This window comes from Peromyscus leucopus, chromosome 15, assembly GCF_004664715.2.
Source record: "Peromyscus leucopus breed LL Stock chromosome 15, UCI_PerLeu_2.1, whole genome shotgun sequence".
Classification (NCBI taxonomy): domain Eukaryota; kingdom Metazoa; phylum Chordata; class Mammalia; order Rodentia; family Cricetidae; genus Peromyscus; species Peromyscus leucopus.
This window is the reverse complement of record NC_051076.1, coordinates 23,801,236-23,824,266: the sequence shown is the minus strand read 5'-3', so window position 1 is coordinate 23,824,266 and position 23,031 is coordinate 23,801,236. Positions and strand designations below refer to the sequence as shown.

At 37.6% G+C, this 23,031-nt stretch overlaps 1 protein-coding gene across 5 annotated transcripts in view; it reads right to left on the bottom strand.

Annotated features, from left to right (window-relative positions):
* The window catches only part of Rgs7 (regulator of G protein signaling 7), a 408,648-nt gene that overhangs the window by 78,039 nt on the left and 307,578 nt on the right, over window positions 1-23,031 (bottom strand). For all 5 annotated transcript variants that reach the window (XM_037211205.1, XM_028865540.2, XM_028865543.2 and 2 more), the window contains exons 4-5: window positions 11,625-11,731; window positions 8,002-8,053 (exon numbers count right to left, since the gene is read on the bottom strand). In XM_037211205.1, coding sequence (XP_037067100.1) covers window positions 8,002-8,053; window positions 11,625-11,731 — 159 coding nt within the window. The remainder of the gene's footprint in view (window positions 1-8,001; window positions 8,054-11,624; window positions 11,732-23,031) is intronic.

The following is a 23,031-nucleotide window of genomic DNA, read 5'->3' as shown; positions in this document are numbered from 1 at the left end:
CGTGGCAAGGTATAGATTTATAAAAATGGGTTAATTTAAGATAAAAGAACAGTTAGCAAGAAGCCTGCCACGGCCATACAGTTTATAAGTGATATAAGCGTCTGAGTGATTATTTTATAAGTGGATTGTGGGACTGCGGGGCTTGGGGAACCTGGAGAGAAGCCCTCCAGCAACAAATGGCACCCAACGGCTCAAGTTTCCACCTTAAACCTGAGAATATTTAATAACCAATTCTAAACAGAGCCAAAACCAGGTTCCTGCTTCTTGTCTCATACGGCAGCTAGACGCCGCAAAACGCAGGTTTGAACACTGGCGGGTTCCTGGCGTTTGCGTTTGACCGGCAGTATGGCGGAAATGAGGCGTCTGTCAGCGGCACATTAAGCTGTGTGGTAGATTTAGTCTTTACTAGTATTTAAAAAAAAAAAAAAGAGGTTTCTGGGCTACACACTGCTTTGATAAAAGCTTAGACCCACTATTTCTGAGACTTGATGACTCCCGGAGCTGGGAGAAAAGGTACCACCACCATGTTAAAAAGCTGAAATGGGCGGAGCCAGCAGCCACAACACCATTTCAGTCTTAGAATGGTACAGTTTAAAGCAATAGGCTCAAGGTAATATAAAAAATAAGCCACGTAAAGATGGCTACCACACAGAGAATCTGGATTATGTTGTCTTTGATATTCGTAAGTGAAGAAAAACATTTGATTGCAAAAGCTGTTAAGTTATGCCAAAATGTATATTTTATAGGTACCTTGACTTCAAAATTTGGATTTAAGGATATGTTGCTTTGGAAAAGAGGTTCTGCTTTTGTTTCCACAGAAAGCCAGAGGCTGTGGATTTGTTCCAGATTAAGATACATCAGGTTTCATCAGCCAAGACCCCCTGAAAGGTCTCCAATGACACCATGGTCCAGATGATCCAACATCCAGAGCGGTTTCAAGGCAACTGGTTCACACAATACAGCCTCACGGACTACCCCATAGGCCTAAAATTTTCTTTGCGTCTCCATAAGATACAGCACCCCCCTCCAGCAGGAAGTAGTAAGAGATGCTACGCCCAAATTCCCAAATATACAAAGCTGGCTTTAGAGGTGGAATTGGCTCACTCCCCTCTAAACCCAGACATATTGCTTTAAAAAAAATGGTTAAGAGATTCTTGTGTCCCAAATCAGAAGAGCCCTCTGGTGTGGGACAGACAAAAACCAATATTTTTATTTAAAACAAGTTGATTATAAATGTGATCTCTTTCTAAAAAAGAAAAGGGAATATGATATAGATATATAGGAGGATATGGAGATGATAAGATAAAAGGGTAGGTTAATGAACCTACTTTTAAAGAACAACTTGTTTAAAATGTTTTACATTGGTATAGATTTTAGTTTATGTTTAAAATGTTTTACATTGGTATAAATTTTAGTTTATTGATACAAACTTGAAGTTAATTTTGTTATACTGTATATATATATTTATTCTTGTTTGAGGTATTATGTTTATGTAACTCATTTAAAATTGTAATGGATAATTTAAAAATAGATTAATAATTAGTCATCTATGATAATCATATCTGTAGCCATGTTAGTTAAGTCTTCTAGGTATACATAGATATATTTCAGATAGATAGGTAATCTTCAAACACTTCATAGACCTAGAGAATATGGCATTTAAATAACTTAGAATTCTGTTGACGTGAGACACAATTGCTCCTGACTGCACCAATTGATCCCGAGAGAATGTTGGGCTTCTAAGACATTTCCATTTGGAAGTTTGTCTTTTTGGCACAAAATGGCCTACTGGGCAAAGAACTGCCCTTGCCTTGATGGCTGACAGTACAAATGCAATGCTGTCCTTTCTGGACAAGCGGGACACAAGGAAAGCGACCACTGTACTCTGCCAAGACAGGGTAAGATGGTCTCTCAGAATTCCTGCTTCTGAAAATGGTCTGTCAGATTCTCTAGGCCTGTAGCCATTTTGAATGCACCAACAATGCTGAGAAACATTAGGTGACTCCAGGCTGCCAGCTGTCTTGGTCTACTTTTGCAAGATTCCCGAAAGTTGCTTGCATCCATCTACCATTTCTCATGTACCATTATGTTCCTTCTCAGGTCTTTGATGTGGTTGAAAACTAGATAGTTGTAATTTCCTCAGTTATGACAAAAGATAAGTTAGATATAAAACCTTAAACTCACAAATATAAGATAGATAGGGCATCTTCTTTAATATTGTAACTATAATTCTTGCTCGGTAATTGTTTTGTGATATGTAATTTTACCATGCTAAAGTTAAAACCTTACTTTTTAAAAAAAGAAAAAAAAGGGGAAGTGCTGTGGATATTGCTCTGTATAAATAAAACACTGATGGCCAGTGACCAGGCAGGAAGTAGGTTGCCAGGAAGGAAGTAGGTGGGACAAGGAGAGCGGAGAATTCTGGGAAGCGGAAGGCTGAGGGGAGACACTGCAGCCACCACCAGGACAAGCAACATGTAAAGACTCTGGTAAGCCACCAGCCACGTGGCAAGGTATAGATTTATAAAAATGGGTTAATTTAAGATAAAAGAACAGTTAGCAAGAAGCCTGCCACGGCCATACAGTTTATAAGTGAAAAAAAAAAAAAAAAAAAAAAAAAAAAAAAGCCGGGCGTTGGTGGCGCACGCCTTTAATCCCAGCACTCGGGAGGCAGAGCCAGGCGGATCTCTGTGAGTTCGAGGCCAGCCTGGGCTACCAAGTGAGCTCCAGGAAAGGCGCAAAGCTACACAGAGAAACCCTGTCTCGGAAAACCAAAAAAAAAAAAAAAAAAAAAAAAAAAAGAAACACATTCTCAACACTATTATGAGTTTGGATTGCAATTATTTTTTGTATTTCTACAAACAATATGCAAATTCTCACCCACCTTGATTTTCTAAGAATGAAGTTCATGTAGATGTGGTCCATATTGGCTTATTTTAGCTGTTTAAAAACAATCAATATAGTGCCAAGATAACTATAAAAACATGATTTTCCATATGGACTGATCTATAGAGGTTTGTGTTCTAAATAACATATAGAATTAGGTCAAGTTTGGTGATGGGAAAGGAGGTAAAGATGTCAAGAATAAGAGAAAAACTTAAAGACTTTCTTTACAGTTTCACATAGTAAGTCTTGTTTCTAATCTCAGCATTCAGGGATAAGGCAGGTGGATTGTAGACTGAGGTCAGTTTGGGATATTTAGAGAAAATGTATCTCAAACAATAAAGTTAAAATAAAACAATACAACCACTTCTTGTGCTCCTATGCCACAAAGGTGTCTTAGGAAATACAGCCTAGTCACCATACTTTAGACCTTAAAGCCCAAGCATGCCATATCATCAATATCCTTTTAGAGAAGGGGTTTTTAAGAGTATATTTTAAATAAATAGAAGCAGAAAATGAAAGTCTGGAGTAATTCAAACTGATAGTGCAATTCATTTGCACCTAAGAATTTAAGCCCTTATTGTGGAATACTATTTCATTATGTAAAAATGTATTACATTTGTTTATGTTGCAGAATATTACTTTAAATATATAAAGGTGTGTTATATTTGTTTATGTTGCATTGTTTAATGATATAGAGATATGTTATATTTGTTTGAGCTTTATTTGTTTAACAATGTAAAGATATGTTGCTTTGCCTGCCTAAGGCACCTGATTGGCCTAATAAAAAGCTGAGCAACCAATAGCTAGGCAGTAGAGGGATAGGTGGAGCTGGTAGGCAAAGGGAATAAGCAGGAGGAGGAATCTAGGCTCAAGGAAGAAGAGAAGAGAGAATGAAGGAGAAAAAGAGGGAAATGCCTGGGGCCAGCAAACCAGGCAGCAGCCAGTCAGCCAGTCATGCAGGAAGCAGGAAAAGTAGGACACACAGAATGAAAGAAAGGTAAAAAGCCCTGAGGCAAAATGTAGTTGAAGAGAAACAGGTTCAATTGAGTTATAAGAACTAGTGGGACAAGCATAAGATAAGGCCAAGCATTCATAACTAATATTAAGTCTCTGTGTCATGATTTGAGGGCTGGCAGTCCAAGGAAGCCTGCTACATGTCATGGAAAACTAAACTTCCTTATGTAGATGTTTAATAAGTAAGCGAGCTACAAAATAAGCTAGAATATGAAATAATTAGGAAAACACAAATGGGATAATTTAACAATATGATTCCAGTTAGTTTACACATAGGCTGGCTGGGCTTTGAGAAACATTTCAGGAGACTATCCCCTCTTCTGTGGATACCAGTGAGAGTCGGTATAAAGCTAAAGGACATGAGGCATGGTGAATACCCATTACGATGCATGTTCTGTGAGTGATGCTTTGTAGAGATCATGGCTTTTCCTCAGGTACAGCATGGAAACATAAATCTACTACCAACTCATTAGACATGTACTGCAATTGTGATCACTCAAACTATCAAATGAAAAAGACAAATATTGGAAGAGAGAACCACCAAGAATAAGCATAATCTTTAAGGCATCATCCAGCAACTGATGGAGGCGGATGCAGAGACCCATAGCCAAACATTAGGTAGAGTTCGGTAATCCCGCAGAGGAGTTTGGCTATGGAGTGTAGGAGCCAGAGGGGTCAAGTACACCATGGAAAGGCTCACATAATCAACTAACATGGCCTCATAGGGGCTTGAAGAGACTTAACTGACTACCAGGGAGGCTGCATGAGACTGACCTAGGCACTCTGCATATATATTACAGTTGTGTAGTTTGGTCCTTTGTGGGGCTCCTAACAGCAGGAACAAGAGCTGTCTCTGACTTTTTTTAAAAATTGGCTTTTGGGACCCTACTTCTCATACCAGGTTGCCTTGCCCAGCCTTAATACATGGCCAGGGCTTAGTCTTACTGCAACTTAATATGCAATGTCTTATTGATACTCATAGGAGACCTGCCCTTTCCTGCATGGAGATGAAAGAGGAGGGGATTGGGGGGTGGGATAGAGGGAATAAGGGGGAGAGACTGTCAGGGGAGGATGGGGGGAGGCTGCAGCAGAGATGTAAATAAATAGAGGAATAAAAAAGAATTCTATTTATAATAGGGAACAGAGGCATTGTGTGTGATGGGTAACAATAATGAGGAGCAAAAATCACTAGTTTATATTTAGTGAGATTGGAACAGGAGTGATGCCAGTATCCTTAGGTATATCATTATGAATTATTCCAATCATTTCTCAAAGTCAAGATCTCTAACCTAGTTTGAGAAGTAGCAACCAGAAATGCAGAAGTTTGTCACACTTCCCTTAAAGGCATACATTTGGCCTTTTGTCATAATAACCATTGAAGCTAAGTCTTTCTCTGGGAGGTATTACCTCTACTAGAATAGCATATACCCTTTGGGTAGGCTCCTAGACACATTTCCACATTTGACAGGAAGCTCCGACTCTGACCAACACATCACCAGTTGTTTCTCAACTTTCTGTAAGGGTTTCACTTTTGAGGACTTTGAGTGACAGATGAAGAAATGGGCATTTCCACTCAGGTAATAGAATGATGTCATTTCTCTGTTAATTTGACAGTATTGTATAAAGTACTTTTTCCTGTTTGTATGTTTGAATACCATCTGCAGCACCTGGCCACTCTGGGGTAACTTGCTAAATTAATGTTCCTACAATGACCACTAAGAAGGATAATTCTAAACATTTGCTATGGATTTTCCTATAGCTTCCTTCTGAAGATGTCTCTCCAGGGGAAGTTACAAAGAAAGCCAAGCTACTGTGAAGCTTCTCACTGCTTTTGCATATTATAGTATTTGTTCTTGCTGTGATGGCTAGTTTTATGCCAACTTGTCATAGGCTAGAGTCATTTGAGAGGAGGGCATCTCAATTGAGGAAATGCTTCCATGAGACTAGGATATAGGCAAGCTTATAAGGCATCTTTTTTAAAAAAGACTTATTTATTTATTATGTATACAGTGTTCTGTCTGCACATATTCCTGCAGGGCAGAAGAGGGCACCAGATCTCATTACAGATGGTTGTGAGCCACCATGTGGTTGCTGGGAATTGAACTCAGGACCTCTGGAAGAACAGCCAGTGGTCTTAACTGGCTGAGCCATCTCTCCAGCCCCATAAGGCATCTTCTTAATTAGTGAATGATGTAGGAGGGCCCAGTCCACAGTGGGCACTGAAACCCCGGTGATGGTGGTATTGGGTGACAGAGGAAAGAAAGCAGACTTCACAAGGCATGAAAAGCAAATCAGTATGCAGCACTTCTCTATGGCCTCCTGCCTCCAGGACCTCCAGCCCTGTTTGTGTTCCTGCAATGACTTTCATCTGTGATCAACTGAGATATGGAAGTAGAAGTGAAATAAACCCTGTGCTCCCCAAGTTGCTTTTGTTCATGTTTGATCATTGTGCTTCATTCATCACAGCAATAAAAACCCTAATATACTTCTTTAAACGATTTCATGTCTCATCACCACATGTGGTGGTTTGAATGAGAATGGCCCTCATAGAATCATGTTTGAATGCTTGTTCTCCAGTTAATAGAACTGTTTGGGAATGATTAGAAGGCATGGCCTTGTTGGGGAAGTTATGCCACTGTGGCTTTGAGGTTTCAAAAGTCCACACCAGGCCCAATCCTGCTCTCTCATTACCTATTGCCTGTGGATTAGGGTACAAAGTTCTTAGTTACTGCTCCAGCACCATGCTCTCACCAGATGCCATGCTCCCCACCATGATGATCATTAACTCTCTGTAAGCAAGTTCTCAATTAAATGCCTTTCTTTATAAGTTGCCTTGGTCATGGTGTGTCTTCACAGCAGTAGAACAGTAACTATGAAACCACGTAAATTTCTTCTTCCTATTTTAAAATTTGGCTCAGATGTTACAAGTTTTTTTTATGAAATCATTCTGAGATACCACCCATCACCATCAAATAAAGTCAATCTTTTATTCTTTTAAACTTCCATATCATTTGTTTGTTTGTTTATTTTTTGAGACAGGGTTTCTCTGTGTAGCTTTGCACCTTTCCTGGAACTCACTCTGTAGACCAGGCTGCCCTAGAACTCATAGAGATCCACCTGCCTCTGCCTCCCAAGTGCTGAGATTAAAGGCATGCGCCACCAACACCCGGCTAAAACTTGCATATCATTTTATACATGCCAATGGCGTATTAACATGACAGTTTACCAGAACTCTTTGTAGGATTCTTTCTTTTCTAGGCTATGAACTACTCAATGGCACTGTTAAATCAGACACCTATGGATGGCCAATATCTTCTATAACAAGGCACAGGAATGGTTTTCAATAAACATTTGTAGACATGGCATTTAAAATTTGTCCAATCTTGTTTCATAAGAGTGTCACCTATAGGAAAATGCATGAAGATGAACACTTTCTAGGGACAAAAAATTTTCCTAATAGAGCTTCATTGAAATCTTCATTATTGAACTTGAGTTATCTTCAGATCCCTGAATTTGATTTATTAGGATTAGATTTGCTATTGTACATTTTCTTTGGCTTGTCAGTGGCTTTTACATGTTTAACATAACCTTCTGGTGTAGAATCATATGATGTCTCACTAACAGTGAGCAAAGTAGAAGTTTAGGGAGCCAGAGGGTTTTTGTTTTGTTTTTACAAAACAAACAAACAAACAAACAAAAACAAACTTCATAGCTGAGCGGGAGAACTGAAGAACTAGGACTTTGGCTCTCTGCAACCATTTGTCTCTATTCCTAGATACATAGGATGCTATGAAAAACCCACCATAACCATCTGAGGCTTGTTTCTAGCACTCTAATATAAGTAGGAGCTTTTTTTTTTTTTTTTTTTTTTTTTTTTTTTTTTTTTTTTTTAACAGATACAGAGAGCATTGTACTGTAGAAGAGCTGCCATCAAGTCTGGTGACTTGCCAAATGAAGCCATGCATAAATTGGGTGTTATTATTATTGATCTATGCCAAGAATTGTGGTTTCCTCTCTAAATGAACAAAAGCAACAGAATTCATGTACTTGGTATACAGACATGTAAGTGGCTAAGGACAAAATAAAGAGCATTGCACTGACCATAGTCTGTGTTTTCTGGCTCCCAACAATTTGATGGCCAAAAATAGGGTGTCTATGGAAGGAAAAAAGAGGAGTCTTGGTTAGACATATAAATATTTAATAGACTTTCTGGTGTATGGTCTATGTTTATCTTCAGTGGCTATCTAGACTACATTCCTGATAACATACTTTTTAAACCCAGAGAAAGCTGACAGAGAGATATTATAAGGTTCTCATCTACATACACTGACGAACTCCCCAGCCTTCAGATTTGCCAAACCCCAGCAGGGCTTTAAAACGGTGCTCATTTTCCATCATCTTGCACCAAAAGATGTAAGGTTAAAGGAGAGGACTGCATTATCCAAACAAAAGGTTCTGTTTCAGCCACAGAGGGGGCTGAAAGCAGAATGTTATGTTCAGAAGATTCAGAATGAACCATGTTTAAACACAGTGACTTCTTCCCACATGTCATATCTCCTTTCTGATTTTCATGGACTCTAAAAGTTCAGAATCATTTCTAAGATTTGTGAATCATTTGCTGGGATATTTTAATTTTGTAATGCAGCTTCCAACATTATGCAACATGATGACAGCACCCTTTGACCTTTACTTATAAAAACATTCTTTCATTTATTGTTGCAAACTTTTAAATGGTATAAACCAGAGATCATTTTTTAAACTAATAATACCTTTGATGTGATTAACAATAGACAGAATTCTGATTCTGTAAAATTCAAGAAATACACTGACTGAAATACAAATTTGCAATAAAAACCTTAAGATAATTAACATGTTTTATTTCCCCAGGATTTTTCTAGCCCTGATAGCTGGACCTGATACAAAGACTCGTGACCACAGAAGTTTATAAGAAACCTCATTTGTTGAAATGGGGATGACATAGAAGCTTGGAGGAATAGTGGCTGTAGATGTACATATAGTGGGTTGAGTATATGTATTAACTAACTATACTGATCATTTATGTGCAATGAACATATTTTGGGCAATTTCTGACTATCTGATAATTTTACTTTCTAGTAGAATGATTCTCAAAGATGTAGAAAGTGATCCTGTGGAGAAATGATTGAGTACTTAGGAGAGGGCCTTTTTCCAAAATGGTCTGAGACCACCATAATCTTGACTTGGCCTCTGCTTCTTTGAAATTACTTCAGTATGATAAAGAAGGCTACTAATAGTAGTTCTGTGCACATATGAACAAAATCACAGTAGGGATTTGGAAGAAAAAAAGACTGAACCACTAGATTAAGAGGGGTAGGAAGATGTATATGAAACACTCTTATCCTCTCCAATCACACTTAACTCTGTGGGAGACAGAAGTTTGAAGATTTGATTTCTTGGAAATTAAATTGAACCCAGACTCCAGTAAAGCCACGAGGGAATGAAGTAGCGAAAGACTGCTTTCATGCAGGGCTCTGATTTTGAGAAGTCTCTCAGAGGGAGCACTGGTTGCTTGGTGTTGCTTCATTTTTGGTGTGTGTGTGTGTATGTGTGCATTCATGTATAAGAATATTGATTAACTATGTTTAGACTGTACATATTCTAGACATATGGTCAAATAGACATCATTTGTTCTCATTTCTGCTCTTAATTTTTCTCTTTATGCTTTTACCATATAATCAGTGAGAATCTTATTACTATAAAAATAGAGTTTTACATTGGAATATTATAGAGAAATGCCATAAAAACCAACATTTCTCACTAATATTGAAAGATTTTTCTCAGGAAAAATTTTTGACTTACAATAATAGACACTGTAAGATAATAACAAACCCTTATAGTTTGTTATTTATTACATATTTCTATGGTTATTCTAGACTTTAGGACATTTTACTGCATGAGTGTTGTTTCAGAGCTAGCCACCTTTGCTACTACAGAACTCACTCCAACAGCTCTAGCCATTACTCAATAGCTTTTAGCTGAATAGTGCATGTACTAACTCCACAAGAGGCATGTGAGATCTGCCTGGGGAAATCATGTCAGGTCTCAGTTCAAGTTAGTAAAGAGAGAGTGATCAGACAATTTAAAATTTACAGTAAATAATTGGACATTTCTAAAATGCCCTAAGAGTATTAGACACATCTATTGTGTCTCATCAACGAAATTAAATTGAGATTCTGTTTATCTCAAAGGCATGCCTTGTACCTTCTTTAGCTTCTTAGTGATGTTTGTAATCTACATGGCAGTGAGAATTTAACCCATTCTTTTTATGCTCCTTCTAAGGAGGTGAAATTCAATTCAATTCAAGACATTTCTGCTGCTTGGAACAAGCCTGAAAATGGAAACAAAACAAAACAAAATGGAAACCACTATGAACCTTCATTTATCTCTACTACTAGATCTGTTCAAATAGAGACTGACCACTTTGCTAGACTTTACAGGTAGGAATTCAGTTTACTTTGACTCTGTTCTTGATCCCTTTCACTTTGTTATCAGATTCAATGATAAACAGATCTGCTAATCTGTTATATTTAGATGTTACTGCATAGGTAGATGGATTATTAAAATATGGAACATTTAATAATCAATATTAATAAAATAATTTTAATAGAGTTGCATGAGATATATCTAACAGCACTTTGAACTTGGTAACCTCTCCTAATTCTTGTAGTTATGTAATGACTATGCCACTTGATCCTATTCTCTCACTTTGTGCTAAGACTTTAATCTCTTCCCTCCTCTAGATATGCAGTGGTGCACTGTGACCTTCACTTAGGACTTAGAAGCATGATAAGACATTCAAACTTTGTCTGCCCACTAATTTCTTTCTGGGAAGGTCAAGAACAACAAAAAAAAATGGTTTTAAATTATGGCCAATTCAAGCCATTATCACTAACTGAGGGCCATGTCTGAACTCAATCATTTCATGAAAACATTTTAAATTAGATAATTCGCAAGAGAGTGGCCATAGTCAGTCTTTCTGAATACGGTTTTGTTATTGTTGTTTTTTGTTGTTGTTGCTGTTTTATGGACTTTGTTGCACACTGGAGATTTTATTTTTCATATTGACTATAAAGATAGATAATTTTTATTTTTGTAAGCATAGAACAATTGCTTCTTCAGAATTTATGAGTTTGTTGGTCTTACATTTTACTTGTAGCATCAGTGTGAAAAACATTTCTAAAAATTAGAACTGTATAAAAATGTCATCCTGCAGTAGCAAAGATTTTTCTTTAAAGACAAGAAGAGTTAGACACATATAGACAATTGACTAGTCAACCAGCAATACTTCTTATGTATTAGGAGAATTTTTTGGAACTGAAGTTGGTTATAGGTCACAGGTAGGAGTATAAGTTTAGTTATATCTCTCAACTCAATGCAATTGACAACTGAAGTATTCCCTATCTTTTTTTTTTATTCCAGTAAGTCACCTCCTGAATTTCCCTTAAGTTTTTCTTATGTGAAATCATAACTTCAATTATTATGCAATTCAGATTCCACATTTTCCCATTGGTGTCTTATGATGACTTCTGATGCTTACACCTGAACACTAATTTCTTTCTAAGTAGCCTAGGACAACCATGTAACAGTTTGCAAAAGTTCTGTAAACATACAGACTTTCATAAAAAATGAAGTCATAAAGTTCAGGCTTTCAGATTTATTGTGAAAGAATATATGTTTCCACTTACTTGAAACCGGTAGAAGGTGCCATCATCCTTGAGTGTGAGGACGTGATCTGAGATGGGAAAGAAGTAGCCATGGGCAGCCATTAGCGTTCCCAAATGGAGAGCCTCCACTGTTCCAAGAAAGCAAAGCAAAATGAAAACGGCACATGAAAGTCCTTTATATTTATTGGAATTTGTTATTGATGCTTACAAAAGAGTAACATTTGTCTGATTCTCTTTCAGCACATTCATGTACCAAATTTTTAACATCTTCCCAGTTCAGTCCCTGTTGCATAGAACAACCTCTCTATAAAGGTGTGTGTGTGTGTGTGTGTGTGTGTGTGTGTGTGTGTGTGTGTGTGTGTGCGCGCGCGCGCGCAATGGAGTTAGACAAATGGATATATGGGGCCATTTTGCTTCACTGTTGGCACACTGAATGAGATTAACATCTTTTCAAGGTACTTCCCTGGTGCTTCACTTACACAGATTTGCCTCTGACAAGATAGATTAAGGAAGGCCGAATCTTCTATATGCTGGCAGTCCTTTCCATGTTCTCCTCATTATTTTGGCTTGGCCATCACATTAAAACGTAAGAGGTTTTTTGAGGACAGCTTGGCCATAACAATGACTAGGAGCCTACAGCTTTGGTCAAGTTTAAGAGTCTTACATGCCTTTGGAAATAAGCCCTTAGCCTTGAAATTTCAGGTGGCTTACTTATCTTCTTCCAATCATTTCTGTTCACTTTGGTTTTAGAGTCTATGTGCTGGGAAATAGTATCAGCACACTTGCCAGTCAAAGAAATTAAGTTACAGCACATGAGGATGATTGCAGAGTACAGATAGAAGAAAGGAAAACAGAGTGGTGTAGAGAGAGAGTAAATTGCTTTCCAACTCTAAGCCTGGGACATTATGTGACTCAATAAGCAAAGCAAAACAAACAACAAAACCAACATAAAAGGCAGTTAGGAGCTAAAGTCTTGATGAATCTTAGAAACATGTAGTGAAAGTTAACATTGGGAGCCTGCAGTCAGAAAAGCCAGAGGCCAGTGAGTGTCAGCCTGATTTCCTGCATCCACTCAGAAGCCAACACCATTGTTGGCCATTCCTCAGCATCTGCATGTTCTTCTTTATGTAGTACTATCACATACAGGCCTTAGTAAGTGCTTTCTGTTAAGAAAGATAAACAGTGAACATCTACCTTCTCTTGAGGACCAAGAGTCTACTTTTATTTGATTTAAAAATATTTGGTCTCATTTTACTTCCCCTTGAAGAACTCTCTAGACATGTTTGGCTCAGGAAAATTTGGTCTTGATTATTCTTTATCTTGGCTTCAAGTTGGTAGAGTCTATTGATGGGAATCCCATTCTTTAAGAGTATAAACTGGTTTCCTACTCAGTAGTATGTACTTCCTAGGTCAAGGTAAAGTCAAACCATTTGCCTTAACCTTTAAGGTGACTGGCCTTCCAACAAGACTTAGAAAATGATTTCCATGTATTTGGTCAAATGCTAAGAGTGTCTCAGATTATAGACATAGTTTCCAATAAGAAGTTATTAAATAACAGGTAAAAAAATCTGAAGTAAATTTTGTATTAGAGTTAGGACTTGGGAAGATAAATGACCAATATTGCTTAGTAGATAAATAGAATTCAATAGAATAATAGAATAGTAGAACTCAAATACACAGCCCATCCTAAATAGGGGAAACATTACTACATGGGAAAGGCCCAAAGTATTTTGTGCTGTGATTATGAGAGGTCTGTTCAGTTTTTCTAAATTAATGTTAATGCTTATATTGTCTTTTCAAAGTACTTCCACAAGGATTTGATGTGGGTTGTCATGCAACAAGAAAAGCTAATATTGATATTACAGACATAAATGGTAGCAAGAGATCTTAGTGTTTAGAGGGCATGGTTACAAGGTTTATTTGTTTATTTAATGATAATCATGGAGCTACATGCTCCCATGATCCAACTGCTCATGAAACCCCAGCATCACCTCAACTTAATAAGACTCAGAAAGATCACTGGCAATGTCCAAGTGGAATATTAAAACAAGAGTTTAATGAGTAATCAGTCAAGATCACCCTCCCAACGATGGCTCAGCATTGTCATGCTTCTCGGCAAATTAATCGCTAATTAATCTACATGTGTGAGTGATATTTGCCTCACGCACACAGCTCAAGCTCAACAACACAGCAACCAAAACATCCTAGCTTCTTTGCTCATTTGGACATCCAAGTGATGTGTGCAATGAGAAAGACATCCCCAAACTGCCACCAAGTGATGAGCAGCAGCAGCTGTGCCAAACCTAGGCATTCATCCCTCCCTCACCTCAAACCCTGAGGTGAAGACTAGCAACATCTTTAGAAGAAGAGTGTTTTACAGAATAATTTGTTTTTTTTAAACCACAGTACTTCAAATGTTAAAAGGATGAATGACATATTATAAAAGAAGGTTGAGTTCTTCTGTATGAAGTGCTGTATATTTATAGCCCAATTTCAAAATCGAGTCTTATCCACAGATAAGCACAGCAGCCTCCAAAGACAGTAAATAATCTCACAAAATTAAAAAGCATTGGGACCAAGAAAGCAACAATTGTGATAATTATCACTGGATTCTGTATATTTTAGTCAAAACCTTTTGCTTAGGTATTACGTGGATATCTTTTATGAAATATAGCTCTATGTAACAATAATAATCAAAGAAAAAGAGGCTATCTACCTGAAGAGGGAGGATGGGGGGTGGGAGGGAGGGTACCTCGGAGGGTGAAAGTGATACAATTCTATTCTATTTCAATTAAAGACATATTTCAGAAAAAACAAATACAGTTGTATATACCCTCACATGCATATATACATAGTTAAAATAAAATAAAGTTATAAAATCATCCAGTTTTGTCATTCCCTGCACACAGTTTAACTGTAACCAGGATCTATCCAGGTGTAACTCAGAAGGAAGTCTAAAGAAAAGTTAGGATAGTCAGCAAGGCAATGGAAATGCTAAAATGTATACAAAGTTAATTTGCCTACTATTAAAAAGGTTGTTACAAAGTTAATTTGCCTACTATTAAAAAGGAATACGATATGGTCATTTCAGAAGTCCTTTGAAACATCATCTTTTAGATCTGTTAGAAAAGGTAAGGTCAGACATTTGGGGAAATGATACATACAGAACATTTTATTTTCCAACAAAGTCAAATAGAAATGGACTATTACTGAATTAGGACTTTCTAAAGCAGGTCTATTTTCTCAGCAGAAGGAGGTAGTGAAAGAAGTAACTTGGGCTTTCCTCTCCTTTTCAACATTTTTACACTGAAAAACAATTCAAGTATTACTTGATTTTTACTAATTACAAATAGAGTTTTTTTTTTAAATAAAAAAAGCCAATAGCAAATGATAGTAAAGTATAGAGAATGGATGAAGCAAAGCAGATGCTGTTTGGGGGTTGCAGATGAGGCTCCGTGGGTACAGTGCTTGCTGTGTAAGTGCAAAGACTAGACACCAGATCCCTAACATCCGTGCAAATGCCTAGAAGGTATGGCAGCTCACCTACAGGTCCAATGCTCAGAAGGTAGAGACAAAGGATACTTGGAACAAGCTGGCTAACTAGAGCAATCCAATTAGAAAGAACTAGATTCAAGTGAGAATATAATATATCATATTCTTAATATACGAGAGAGAGAACAATCCAGGAAGACATCCCAAATCAACCTCTGACCTCTACATGCCTACATATATATATGTGCCCCCACACATTTGAACATATGCATACATGCTCAACTACCACACATACACTTTTTAAAAATGGCTTCTGCTTGAAAGAAACAAAAACAGAATCAGAAATTAAATCAGCATTGAGAAATGCACCAAGTGTTTAATACATGTAAATGCCTTTCCTAAAAACAGTGGAGTATGGAAGCTATACAGTACACTGCCTGAATTCAAATCCAACTCTCTACTCACTGGTTGTGAAACGCTAGCCAGGGACTTCCAGTCTCTGGGCCTTGGTGTCCTCAGGAGCATGAAGTTAATAAAGTACCTCTGTCAAAAGTTCATTGTGATAACCAAGTAAGATGTGTGCTATGCATCAATACCACATGCAAAAGCTACAGTGACATTAGTTGATATAAAATGACACAGTTTGTACCACTTCATCATTCCATCTAGTTCAAAAGGAAATGGGTAGCTGGTTCTAGATTAGGCTTCCCCATCATAGGCGTTTAGCTCCTAACCCAACTCTGCTTGAATCCTGTAGGTAATCAAATTTGGTGCCATGATACATTGGCTCCAGGACATGCCTGTTTCACCCTAGGCAGCAAAGAACACACACACACACACACACATACACACACACACACAATCTGAAGAGGAATATAGTAGTTATAGCAAAAATGCTTCTAGAGGTAACATATCCTCCAAATCATGAATGAAATATGCCAAGAAGAAACCCCCTGGCTCAGGAGACAGTAGGAAGAATATCAACTGCTACAGCATCCCTAACTGAAATATCAGGAAGACACAAAAAGACAGCTTGGTGAAAGAAATGCAAAAATAGCCAAGAACTTCCTAAAATACATGAGGCGGATCAAAGCACAGGTCAGCCAAGCTCACAGAATACCCCAAACTAAGTGACATCCAATGTTTAATGACAGTACCCTTGAGAAATAGAAGAGGAAGGAGTGCTTCTTCCAATGAAAAATGAAGGGAACACATTACTGTGGGCTTGCTATGGGTTCTAATCCTTCAAAACTCTACAGTGACATTATTGGGGGGTTGGACTTTTAAGAGGCCTTTAGTTTACAAGGGTCCCACATGTCTGAATGAACAAATATCATTACTCCTTTTTTCCCATGGGACAATGTAGCAAGAAAGTTCTGGCCAAAGCCAGCCTCTGAATCTTGAAATTGTGAACAATTAAACTTTTTTGTTTTATAAATTACCCAGTTTCTGGCATTCTATTATATAGCCACACAAAATGAGCTAAGACAGACTACCTTCCCAGAAATGTCTTTAGCTAATCTTCTTTGGCCAAGTGCTATAACAAAATATTTTGCCTAATTTATAGATATTCAAGAGAGTTTTTCTAGGTATTTTTCTTTCATTGATTTCTGAAATAAGCATGTCATAACTGTTATGCTCCTAAATTTGTTAAGATATGCTTCAAGACCCAAAATCTGCTCTATTTTGGTGAGTATTCCATGTAAGCTTTACAATATTGCTGTTTTGGGGGAAAGATATTAGATGAAAGGCAACCTACACCAAGTCAATTTAGACCAAGTGAGCTTCAGATCAATGTATTCTTACTGCTATTTGTGTTGGTTGATCTGTCAGTTCCAAAGAGAGCAGTTCAGACATTTCCAACTGTCACTCTGAACCCCCTCCCCAAGTTTGCCTTCCATATTTTGAAGTACACACATATTCTGCTTCTGAGGCTTTTAGGCTCCTTATGCCGGGTTATTCTTAACTCATCTCTTCAAATTTTATTTATGTATATTTTCTAATAATCTAACAGAGTAGTTTTCAACCTTCCTAGTGCTGTGACCCTTTAATACAGTTCCTCTTACTGTGGTACTCCCAACCATAAAATTATTTTTATTGCTACTTCGTTAACTGTACTTTTGCTATGGTTATGAATCATAATATAAACATCTGATATGCTGGATATTTGACATGTGACCTCTGTAAAAATGTTCTTTGACATCCAATGGGGTCACAACCCGCAGATTGAGAAATACTACTCTAACACTCTTTACTTTTACTATTTTAAAGATATATTTTCGTTCAATTAATAATAACACAATAAAATATGATTTTCCCTGATATTTTTCATTTCTCCAAATATTTATGTTTCTGATCTGTAATTCTTATGTTTCTTCCTTAAGGATGCTTTTAACCTTAAGACAGATGAGAACTTGAAACCTAATGCAAGCCAAAATGAACCCAAAACAAACCAAGCAAATAACAACAAAACCAAACTCAAGTTTTCAGAAAAATATCAACAAAGTTCATAAACATCCATCCTTATAACTATTAAAAAAAAAACCCAAATTGCCAATATCAGAAATAAAACAGAGGTCATCATTAATGATATATGGATGGTGTGCAAATAACTGAGGACCACTGTGAATAACATCATGTCCATAAATTTGATAACTTGGATGAAATATACCATATCCTTGAAGATAATATCAAAATTCACTCAAGATGAAATGAAGAACTCAACAGTCCTGTTTCTATTAAAGGAACTGAATAAATAATAACTTCCAAAAAAGAAAGCAATGGATCTAGATGATTTTTCTCATGAGTTCTGTCAGATGTAAAAAAAAAAAAAATCCAATTACTCTATAATTTCTTTTCCAGAATAGTTACAGAAGGAATATAGCCTACTTATATAAAACCAACATTATTTTAACACTAAAACTAGATTAAGACATAAAGAAAAAGAAAAATAACAGATCATTTATTTTTTCTATTGTAAAAGAAACAGAAATCTTTAACAAAATACTATGAAATATAATCCAGCAGGGGTCTAGGGTGACAGCGCAGTCACCAAAGTGCTTACTTTAAAGTTTAAAGGCCTGAGAACAACACTGCAGAACACAGTTTCAAAAGCTGAGTTTGGGGAACCCTTGTAATGCTTCTACTGAAGATGCAGAGACCAGCAGATCACTAGGGCTCACTACTCATTAGGAGAGACCCAGGTCAAGACCCTCTTTACTACAAAAAAACAAAGTAGACAGCAACAAAGTAAACTGTCTTGGTCTGGCCTCTACATGTGTGTGAGAGTACACACACACACACACACACACACACACACACACACACACACATACACACATACACACACACCATGCAAAATTATGTGAGTGGATTGATCTCAGGTGAACAAGATTAATTCATTTTAATATCAGTTAATGTAATACAATTTAAAAAAATGATAAAACTATGTCATTTATATCTTATAATAAGATATATATCTTATGTATACTATATGTATATATAATATACATATATTATATATGTATATGTATATTATATGTATGTTATGTATATATGTATGTTATGTATATATATGTATATTATATGTATATATGATATATATGATCTCCTCTCTTATTTTTTGAGGATGAATACAATCTCTGCACATATATGTGTTCCATTTTAGTAGTAGATGCAGGCTAATTCTTGGCTACTGGGGACAACTGTGTGGTGTGGTGACTATGAGAGTGCAGTTAGAATAGAACAATAGAACAATCTGATTTCCTTTGAATGCGTACTCAGTAGCGGTATAGGAATTATTTAATTACATGTTTCATTTTTAATGTTTTGAGGAATTCTTTTCTATAACGAATATACTAAGTGGCATCACCTCTTTGTAATTGGCATTGAACAACAACCTCTTGCAATTTCAGAATCTAAGCACAGGCTTACATGCACTGAAATTGAAAAATGGATGAAACACCTACTTATTATTCACGCAGAAGGTTTTCAACCCAACTTTTAAAATCAACTTAAGAAGAAATCTCTGTAGATTTTCAGTTACGTTGATGAAGACCTGCAATCTCAGCACTCCATAGGCCAGAGGACTGAAATTTCAAGTGCAGTCTAGGCTACCCAGTAAAGTCTATCTCAAAAATCCAGGGGCTAGGGACAAGGTGACATGGTGGAACACACACCTAGAATGACAGGCCCTGGGTTGGGTCCCCACCATGCAAAAGTAAAATAAAAAACATTGTACTAAGGATATCTGAGGAAATTGGGGACTTGATGCTTACCTACTCCTCCTCAGATGATAAATCATAACCTATGCTGCCTTCTTCTGCTGTGGGAAGCAGTGTTATCATTCCTGGCATGCCCTGAAATCCCATTTTAGAAGAAACTAACGGAAATAAATCTCCAAAGCGAGATTTAGAACTTAGATAGCAGCACAGCTTGAGACCCAATTATCCTGGGACAACAGGGGATTTTTATTTCTTATATAAAATGTTATTAATGGCCTTCAGTCTAATCACAACAACACAGGAATGGTAGCCCAGGGCCAATTATGAACAAAGGTGGGCTGGATGGTACAATCTATTTTACCTCAGCACTTGTCGGAGTATGAATTTGAATATAGAAATGTTTTGCAATTGGGATAACAAAGGACAAAAGCTATGAATAAGCAACAATTAATCCCAGAAATTAATATTCACACAATAAAACTAATTAATTATTTTAATAACCCAGTCTTTGTTGATTCAGATGGTGAACGCAAGAAAGAACAATCTGCAAAATAGTGCATATAAATACAGGCAGCTTGAGAAAAATGAGAGCTGAGTGCCTGGAAAAAAAAAAAGGAAAAGAAAACCTGGAAATTAAAATGCTGCCCTTTATTTCAGAGAAATAGCATACAACCACAGGGAAAGGGATTGTTTACGGGAGAGGAAACATCTCACACCAGTGTTTTGCTTCTCTTTTCATTCCCTCTGTCAGACGGTGCAAGGGTACTGCACTGTGAATGCAATAGGCAAGGTTGTATCTAAGCACACATCTGCCTCACAACAAAAATAACCTCTTACACATTAGGAGTTCACTTCACTTTAAGGAGGGGATTTAGAAATGTACTATCAATATCCTCATGTTTATGATCAGTTACTACCAAAGAAAACTGATATCACCTTGGTGAGTACCCAATATACCAGGAAGAGGTAAGTCGCTACTCACTAGTATACTCCATCTCCCCATTTGTCAGGACCCTTGTGACATTTGTAATGAAAACGTTAAGGTATAGTTAACAGTCCAAATGGCATTCCGCACTGACTTGGCATCCTTCTGAGCATCACAATTTCTAGAAGGAAGAATGGTCTCAAGTACATTGAAAGGGAAGAGAGACAAGTGTTTCCCCCCTGTGATTGCCAGATTACTGAAACAAAGGAGATTCTCAGGCTGGGAAACAGGAAAGGGCAAAGTTAAGAGCCAGCAAGGGTAGGGTTTTATGCTTCACAAATAGATGTCATATAGCTTTGAAAACTTCCACATCACTTTGAAGAAGAGACTGATGTCAAGACAACTCTGAGTCAGTGGTGAGCAGGACCACCCTTGACCAGGAATGCTTACTTAAGCATACTTACCCTCTACTTAAATCTAAATCTCATGTTAGCATGTCAAAGATGGGCTTGGGAGGAGATGCACCTCTTTGTTTCTGTTCCCAAAGTGGTCACATTGAAGAAAGCAGTCTCAGTTTTTTGTCATTACTTATCTCTTTAATTTGCCTGTTTAGAATGTGTATGCAAGCTTAGCCTGTTAGAATAATGTACAGCTCAGGTTTGTACCCTGAAAGCTCTAGTCATACAAATTCAGAAGCCTTTGTATGGTCGGAGGTGCTATATCCTATCTTTAATTGATTAATATATTGTCCAGAATTTTTGTTTTACTAAAGCTCAGCTACCAAACTTATCCCTGTAAACCTGCTTGTCATCATGGAAGTCTCTGCTGAAAACACAATGCATTTGACTTTGAGCTCTATCAGTCTGTCTGCCCGAACCAATTCATGGGTGACCCTCGCTTTTAATCACTCCTTTCTCATTCACAAGAATCACTAGAAGGGACATTTGTCTTTATTTCCAAGGGAATTCATATATGGGATTTTAATGAGAGTATCTCTCACACAATAATGTCATGAACTGTGCTCCTTCAGTTCCTTCTGGAAAATCAACATTAAGCTCTCCACGAAACTGGAGAGAGAGAGAGAGAGAGAGAGAGAGAGAGAGAGAGAGAGAGAGAGAGAGAGTATGGTGATATTTTATTTGTACTGAAATGTAATTTTAATTTTATGTTAATAAAGTTGCCCTGGGGTCAGAGCTATTAGAGCCATAGCAAGAGCGTGGTGGTTAGAAGAGCTAGGTAGATTTCTGTGTGTTCAGGGATACAGCCAGTATTGGAGACATATGCCTTTAAGACCTGGAGGGCGGTACTTACAGGCAGTGACAAGGCAGTCATGTGGTTGGGTTTACAACCAATGAGAAGGCAGACAGAAAGAGTATTTAAAGACAGACAAACAGGAAGAAGCTCTCTCTCGGGGAAGCTAGGAGCACTGCAGGAGGTAAGATTTTATCTCTGAGCTCTGACCTCTCGGCTTTCTCTCTTTTACATTGGCTCTGTGTTTTTTTATTTTAAAAAGACGATTGGATACATCTACATCTGGCGCCCAACGTGACAAGAATCCATTAAAAACTGCTTGGGGCCGGCTCCCTAGCCGGAGCAGCCGGCTCCCTAGCCCCGGCCCAGGTCTGCTTGGGCTCAGGCCGGACTGTGAGCTGCTTGCTTAAGGCCAGTGCTACAAACAGCTCAGGCCTGCCCTGCTAAACAGGGCCCCTGCCTGTAGAGCCAAGCCTTGACTCGGCTCAAGAGGGAACAAGTGGCTGGCTTTAAGCTTTAGCCGGCTACCCCTTCACTTTCACTTTCACTTTCGCTTTTGCTTTCTCTCTGTCTCTCTGTTTCTCTCTCTCTCTCTCTCTCTCTCTCTCTCTCTCTCTCTCTGGATTCACACCTAGGACACTAGGTGGCTCTTTTGAAATTCGCTCGGATTTCTACTGTTCTACGCAGATTTGGTAAGTCATAAAGGAAACTATTTAAACGACAAATTTTTTCCACATTTTAAAAAAAAATGGGTTTTCTGTGTACATTGGAAGAAAATTGGGTTTTTGAAATTTTAGGCAGTCTGACAATGGAACAACTATATGAGAAGATTAATGTTGATCGAATTATGCAGTTTATCACCATGCTTATTCTCATTTTACTATTTAAAAAGATAGTCGATTTAAGTGCCAGGATAACAGCTTTAGAAAAACCTGTTAATTTTAACAGTGAAGTTGGTTCAAGTCTGGATCATAAGGTTACAGAAAGAAAGCCTGTTTTCACACAGTCACCCTTAATTTATCCTGTAACCGTACAGCAGATGCCTGATCAAATGGCTACACAAAATACCTGGGCTCCAATTGAACTGATGGATTTTAAAAGGTTTAAGGAGGCAATAGTATCTTATGGCATGCATTCCCCATATGTAAAGCAAATGTTAAACTCTTGGTCAACATATAATAGGATTATACCACAGGACTGGCGGGACCTTGCACAAGCTGTTCTGGAACCCAGCCAGAGACTTCAATTTCTAACGTGGTTTAAGGAGGAAGCTAGAAACGTAGAACAACGATGGAGGGATAAAGGAATACAAGTTTGTCAGGATCAGCTTATTGGAGAAGGCCAATATGCTTCAATACAAACACAATGTTTATATGATGTTCAAACCCTAATTTTATGTCGAATGGCAGCCTTGAATGCATGGGACAGAGTTGAGGAACCAGGAAAAAAACCTGAGTCATTCACAAAGGTTATGCAAGGCCCAAAAGAATCTTTCACAGATTTTTTAGAAAGACTGGCTTCAGCAGTAAACAGAATG